This window comes from Notothenia coriiceps, unplaced genomic scaffold, assembly GCF_000735185.1.
Source record: "Notothenia coriiceps isolate Sejong01 unplaced genomic scaffold, NC01 NC01_scaffold00036401, whole genome shotgun sequence".
In the NCBI taxonomy this organism is placed as follows: Eukaryota; Metazoa; Chordata; class Actinopteri; order Perciformes; family Nototheniidae; genus Notothenia; species Notothenia coriiceps.
The window spans coordinates 249,554-256,621 of NW_011369102.1; the positions used below are offsets into that span (position 1 = coordinate 249,554).

A 7,068-nucleotide genomic window follows, 5' to 3' on the forward strand; every position below is an offset into this window, starting at 1 on the left:
GTTTTGCTGACGTTGAGATGGAGGTTGTTATCCTGGCACCAAGATGTCAGGTTTCCGACCTCCTCTCTGTACGCCGTCTCGTCGCCGTCTGTGATCTGGCCGACGACGGTCGTGTCGTCAGCAAACTTCACGATGGTGTTGGAGCTGTGTCTGGCCACGCAGTCGTGAGTGAACAGGGAGTAGAGGAGAGGGCTGAGCACGCAGCCTTGAGGGGCTCCGGTGTTGAGGATCAGGGTGGAGGATGTGATGTTTCCCACCCGCACTGCCTGGGGTCTGCCCGTCAGGAAGTTCAGGATCCAGTCACATAGGGCGCTGTTGAGCCGGAGGTCTCTGAGCTTGATGACCAGCTTGGAGGGCACAATGGTATTGAATGCTGAACTGTAATCAATGAACAGCATTCTCACATATGTGTTCCTCTGGTCCAGGTGTGAGAGGGCAGTGTGGATGGTGAGGGCTATGGCGTCGTCTGTGGACCTGTTTGCTCTGTAGGCAAACTGCAGGGGGTCCAGAGAGTCAGGGAGGGAGGAGGTGATGAATGATTTGACTAACCGCTCAAAGCACTTCATTATGATGGAGGTGAGTGCTACTGGGCGGTAGTCGTTGAGGCTGGTGATTTTTGTCTTTTTGGGGACAGGAACGATGGTCGAGTGTTTAACGCTAAATATGACACAAAATGTATCAATGATCCTACTTGACTCATATTATTGAGATCTCTTTAATGACATAAGTTAGATTTTGGTTGTAAACATTTGAAAGTTAAACTTAAATGCATAATTGGTTTATCTGCATTGATGGGGTCCTACTACAAAATGATTAAGATGGCTTAAAGTAAACACACTCAGTTTTAAACGTTTTTTTTACGACCATCCGTCTGGTAGGTGGTGTGCGTGGAGGTTGGGACAACCTGCTAGCTGTTATCCCCGGTGGCTCCTCCACCCCCCTTATTCCCAAGGACGTCTGTGCAGAGGTGCTGATGGACTTTGACGGTCTCCTCCAGGCTCAGACTGGCCTGGGCACCGCTGCAATCATCGTTATGGACAAATCTGTACGTTTTTTCAACTCCGCTACATAATACATCATGCATAAAGAAATCATCAAACATCTCTTACATTGGGTGCTTTGTTTTTTCCAGACTGACATCATTAGAGCTATCGCCCGCCTGATTGAGTTCTACAAGCATGAGAGCTGTGGCCAGTGCACGCCCTGCAGAGAAGGTAAGTGCTGTGCCAGTTCAGATTTTCGAAGTATGGCTGTATGTGGCACTTATCCATACGCAACCAACTAAAAGAAAGTCCCATCTACCTAAATTATTATCTTTTCAAGGGTATGGTATATGTTTAATATTTTCACTGCTTACCTTGCCGCTGGATGGTGCTTGTCCGACGGGGAACTGACGCTGTTGTCTATGTTTTCCAAACCCATCAGACTCCTTTTTTTTTTTAAACTGTAACTTCACATTGCAGAAAACAGGATGTTCTGAACTTCCACTGAATCTATCTGATTTGTTGGTGTTATTTTGTGCCTATGATGGATCTGATCCAGCACTTGTATCCCTATCGTCATAGAGTAACACAAACAAACCACCAGATTGAGGCAGTGGTAGTAGCACAGTAACTTCTGTGATCTATGAATAAATAAATAAAAATGTTTTTAGGTGGTTAAAATACATTTAACTACTACCTTTCCACAGAAGTACAGTACATTGATTAGCTTCTGTGCCCATAATCCCATCTGTTTCTCCAAACTGAGGCCATGCACACTTCTATTCACAAAAACCCTTATTAAGAAAATCTGAACTACCACTTTGAAATGACACACATTAGTTGTCACCAATGTCTTTTAATACCATCAACAAACTTCTAAATGTCTCTTTCGTGTGTGTGTGTCTGTAGGAGTGGACTGGATGAATAACATGATGTGGCGTTTTGTGAGTGGTAATGCACGGCCAGCAGAGATCGACATGATTTGGGAGCTCAGTAAGCAGATTGAGGGACACACTATCTGTGCCCTGGGAGATGGTGCGGCTTGGCCAGTGCAGGTAAACACATTTACTGTCATAATGCAAAGGGCATGCTAAGACGATCATTGATGGATTCAATGTGGGACTCTAGGGATATTAATAGGTTGACCTTTTGCAGGCTGCAGTATTTGGTGTTATTAAATTGAATTGTAATACATTGAAAATCATCCCTATTGACAGCAGACAAAATTACTATTGAATTAACAAAAACTGAATATGTCAATATATATGTAAACAGGAGTGCCTCTGTCATGTGTCTTTTTATTTTCAAGCTGAACATTCAACTTTTAACACTTAGGAATTAAGACTTGCACAGTTTTTTGTAAATAAACTGACATATTTGTTGTAGAGCTGTTCTTGTTCTTCTTTATTAATTTACTTTCTTCCTTTGTTGCTCTTTACCTTGTTCTCAGGGATTGATCAGGCACTTCAGGCCTGTGATGGAAAGCCGAATTGCTGAACACCAGCAACAGCAGCAGCAGCAGCAGCAGCAGCAGCAGCAGCAGCAGCAGGCCAGAGCTTAAATTGCTCCTATAACTCCTTTAGCTCATTATTTTGCCTTTTTTGCCCTTAACCCTGTGCTTCTGTAATTCACAAACTATTTAAAGCGATAATGTGCCGTCTTATCACCTCATCACATTTTGCATTGATGTGTCTGCCTTGTGTGGTGAAAATACCAATAAAATTCTATGAACCTTAAACTAGACTTTGTGTCTTTGTAATTTTTAGGGTATTAAAAAAATGTTTTACTTGTATAATATTGTGGAAATTAGAAACCTCCTTAACTCAAGTAATTTCAGTAAACAGTTTTTTTTTATAATTATTCCCACCAAAAACTAAAGCACCAGAGTTGTAATATAAATGTTTTTTGGTATTCCTTAGCTCCCTTTTCGCTTGTTTTCAATGTTTACAAATGAACAGAACAGCACACACTTAATATGTATTAAGTTACAGATGTTCAACACAACCAGGGGTAAACACTTATAAATATGTCTTGAAACTGTCTTGAAGCTGTTGTGGAGGATTTCAAGTACCTGGGGGTGCACTTAGATGGTGGACTGAACTGGAGGATCAACACTGACGCTGTGTACAAGAAGGGGATGAGCAGACTCTATTTTCTGAGGAAGCTGAGATCCTTCAACGTGTGCAGCAAGATGTTCAAGATCTTCTACCAGTCTGTTGTTGCCAGTGCACTCTTCTTTGCTGCGGTCTGCTGGGGGGGCAGCATCAGAGCCGGGGACACCAGCAGAACCAATAAACTGATCAGGAAAGCTGGGTCTGTCATCGGCATTAAACTGGACCCCTTTGAAGCTGTGGTGGATTGGAGGACACTGAACAGGCTGTTGTCCATCATAGATAACCCCGCCCATCCTCTCCACCGGCAGCTGGACAGACAGGAGCTCCTTCTCCAACAGACTGCTGCAGCTCCGCTGTCAAAAGGACCGATACAGGAAAACATCCCTGCCCACTGCAATAACTCAATATAACAAATCACCTCTTGCTGGCACACACTGTACATTTTACATTTGTGTTCAATTTAACTTTTAATATTCCATGCCTCACATACATGTATTTATAATAACTTGCTTTACATTACTGTACATTTTGTAATTCAACATGTATATTTCCTGGTTTCTTGTTTATTTCTAGTCTTTTAATTTTTATTGTACAATGCCATGTCTTTTTATGCTGCTGCAACACAAACATTTCCCAAATTGGGATCAATAAAGTACTTCTTATCTTATCTTAATGTATAAAATACTGTAACTCGATTAAAAGACACTCTACAAACCTAAAACTACAATTTGAAAATCTCGCGATAGCTCCGTGGTCGGCAGCCACATCCACCTCACGTGACTGGGGCAGAACACTCACTGCTGCTTCATCTCGGTGGATGTATCTTGCGGTAAGAAATAGATGCCTTTTTGAATTGTTTACAAAGACTTATTTCAAAATTATACACAATTTATCATATTTCTGCAGCTTTCAAATTGTAATTTACACGCGAAAGTATGCACATGGCGGCACTATTGAAAATATATTAGCACAACCGTCTCGTTTTCAGTGGTATCAGTAACCATGCCTCTGTCCTGTCAATAGCCACTGTTAGCTATTTTTTTCGTCTTTATTGTATACCACGAAAACGCAGCTCCTCATTAGATTTGTATCTAGTTTACAACATATTTCAAATGTAGAAATGTTCCCACTCTCCAGTAATTAAATAACAATGTGAAGCATCCCGATGATACCTCAACGCGGGTTATCTCCACGCTAGCCTCACTGCAGTCATTTGCTGTTATGTTACATGAAGAATGCATGTTCGTTGTGGAAACCACTGCTGAGTGTTCCTATGTTACAGCTACATGTGACAGAGTTGTGTCTGAAAGAAGCATGGCAATGTTGAAGATAGAGCAAGTCGCCGTTGGCAGTGACAATAGATCCACCTCAGCGGAGATCAAGTCTGAGCCCGTGGTCGCCCCTCTGCAGTCCTGTAAGATAACATTTAATTGCACAGTTCATACTCGATAAGAGGCTGCCAGTTAACCTAATTCATTTCGTTGGGATACAGATCAGCATGAGAGTCTACAGTGCTTTCAGTGCTTCATCACCTTCACTAATTCCAAAGCAAAGGAGAGACACATGAGGAAGAGTCATCGGGACCAGTACAAGCAGCACCTACAGCAGGTAGGGAAAAGACTGAGAAACATGTCCATTATCTTCTCTTCCATTGAATATGAGAAAAACTGAAAATGCGAATTTCCAATGCAATATTTTGAACATTCTCTCTAAAATTGCTCACAATTATTACAATTAATAAATGATAAGAATATGTGCAGCACATGTGCTTCTTTTGCAGCGTCAAAGTTCAAATCATGTTGTCCACAGTTACTGCTGGATTGATTACAGTCTAAGCTTTGCACTGATATATGACTTCATGATGTTCTTTGCAACACTCTTTTGTACTGGCTTTTTGAAAAATGATTTTTTTTAAAAAGAAATAGTTGTAATGATGGAGGAATGAAAGGAATGATAGCATATAAAAAGCTAACATTGCTGCAGTGCTATATTATATTATTTTGAATACTATTCCTTATACAACAAATTACTTTGAGACATGATCTTACCCCCTGGCACATGGATTTATACCAATATGCCAATATTGGCCATGCTGATTTGTCAATCAGGCTGTGCAGATATTGTTCATAATTGTGTCTTTTTTTCTACACAATGTCATTTTGGGAGTGATGATGTAACTTGTTTTGAGAATATCTGAAAAAAAAAAATGATTTTCTTCAAGATTAGCCCATTTCTTTTCTTTTTTTATAAAACTGCTGAATCAAGCTTTGATTTGTGATTGATTACACCTTTTCTTCTCATCATTTTGCAGACCGATACAGTCTTTACTTGCTATAAGTGTGACAAGAGCTTCCCCTTCTCTGAGGAGCTCAGCCAACACCAGGCCACACACAGCACAGAGGAGAAACCCTTCCTTTGTGCATACTGCCAGAAGAACTTCTTTACCTTCACTGAGGTGAGGATGCAGCTGGCCACATGTTAACCAATTTTCTTGTGCTTGGGAACTGATAAAATAGTTGTTGATTGTGTATGACGAATGGTTAATGTGTTTCAGCTGAACAAACACAGACGACATGACTGCATCGAACGACGCTGTCCCTGCCGAGACTGTGGCGCCTTGTTCCCCAGCCCTTCACGGCTTCGCAACCATCGCCTGGCAGTGCACCCTCAGAACCCCATGGTGGCTGATGACATCCACACCTATCAATGCTGCAAATGTAGTAGTGGTTTCCTGACAGAAGAAGAGCTCCTGGAGCATCAAGAGAGATTTGCCAATGATATAAATTGTGACGTGAAGCCGCAAGCCAAAAAACGTGGTCGAAAACCCAAGAACGCTACTCAAGGAGAGATGGTTGAGAGCAAGAAGATCAAACAAGAAGAGGAAGCAAGGGAATGCGAAGAAGACAATGACTCTTCAACAGAGGATTGCCCCTCTACTGAGCTGCAACCGGAGCTCAAGATTCCTTGTTCCGAGGCAAATTGTGACCTAATATTCCCTTCTGTTGCAGCCCTGCGGGCGCACAAAAGTGAAGCACATGGGCCTCCCTCTGGCAATGCTCACACATGCTCAGAGTGTGAAGAGAGCTACGCTCGGCCTGAGCAGCTAAAAGCTCACATGGCCAGGGATCACCACCCTGGGTACACCTGCCCCACCTGTGGAGAGAGCTTTGAACAAGAGAGCACCCTGACGACCCACCAGGACACCCACACTGAAGGAGAGGAGGCAGCAGAACAAAGATATTATATGGGAAATGACATCATTCAGGGTGTACTGCATCCTATTTAGCAGAGCATTTGTATGTTAATGTTTAAGGATGAGAGTTTTTGAAGCAGTTATGCAACACATCATTTATGGAGATTGTTCCTGCAATGCTGTTTTTCAAGTGCTTTTAGAAAAACATCCTGCACTTGTGAGTAAAACGCTCCTCTGATCTATACATAACTATGATATATGTCCAATACAAGCTTGTGTAACAAGGCTCTTTTTGCTGTCTATTGTAACTGAAATGTTTTTTTTGTATTCATGTAGACCAACTAGTACATTTTCCCTCAAGTTTGGAATGTTTTTTTATTTAAATTGACTATTTTCAGTATGTTCACATAAAGGTGACAATTACACAGAGAATGTAAATCCTAAACATCATACAATCCGATACATGGGCACTGTATACATTTCTGTACTAAGGGACTTCAATAATGTAATCTGCAAGTCTTTTCTCTTTCCAAAAGTAAATAATTGTTGCATTATACAATCGTTTTGTTTCTGTTTTGTGTGTGTGTGTGTGTGTGTGTGTGTGTGTGTGTGTGTGTGTGTTAGTGGGTGGGTGTGTGTGTGTGCTTGTGTTTGAGAGAGAGAGAAAGTGTGTGTGTGTGTGTGTGTGTGTGTGTGTGTGTGTGTGTGTGTGTGTGTGTGTGTGTGTCAATGATGCAAATTAGTCGCTTTTTGGCGCCTCCCGCTTTTTTAACGCTTA

General features: G+C 41.7%; 2 protein-coding genes across 2 annotated transcripts in view; both read left to right on the forward strand.

Moving 5' to 3' along the window:
* ndufv1 (NADH:ubiquinone oxidoreductase core subunit V1) overlaps window positions 1-2,721 on the forward strand; it is an 18,955-nt gene extending 16,234 nt beyond the window's left edge. Inside the window, exons 8-11 of the mRNA XM_010792414.1 lie at window positions 879-1,045; window positions 1,133-1,214; window positions 1,893-2,038; window positions 2,434-2,721. Of these exons, the coding sequence (XP_010790716.1) occupies window positions 879-1,045; window positions 1,133-1,214; window positions 1,893-2,038; window positions 2,434-2,544 (506 nt within the window). The 3' untranslated portion in view covers window positions 2,545-2,721. The remainder of the gene's footprint in view (window positions 1-878; window positions 1,046-1,132; window positions 1,215-1,892; window positions 2,039-2,433) is intronic.
* A 1,138-nt stretch (window positions 2,722-3,859) lies between these two features.
* Window positions 3,860-6,846, forward strand: LOC104963774 (zinc finger protein 595-like). The gene is made up of 5 exons (XM_010792415.1): window positions 3,860-3,926; window positions 4,380-4,511; window positions 4,590-4,705; window positions 5,409-5,552; window positions 5,652-6,846. Exons 2-5 carry the CDS (start codon window positions 4,412-4,414, stop codon window positions 6,381-6,383), a joined length of 1,092 nt encoding a protein of 363 aa, XP_010790717.1. The 5' UTR covers window positions 3,860-3,926; window positions 4,380-4,411; the 3' UTR covers window positions 6,384-6,846.
* Window positions 6,847-7,068: the final 222 nt, after the last annotated feature.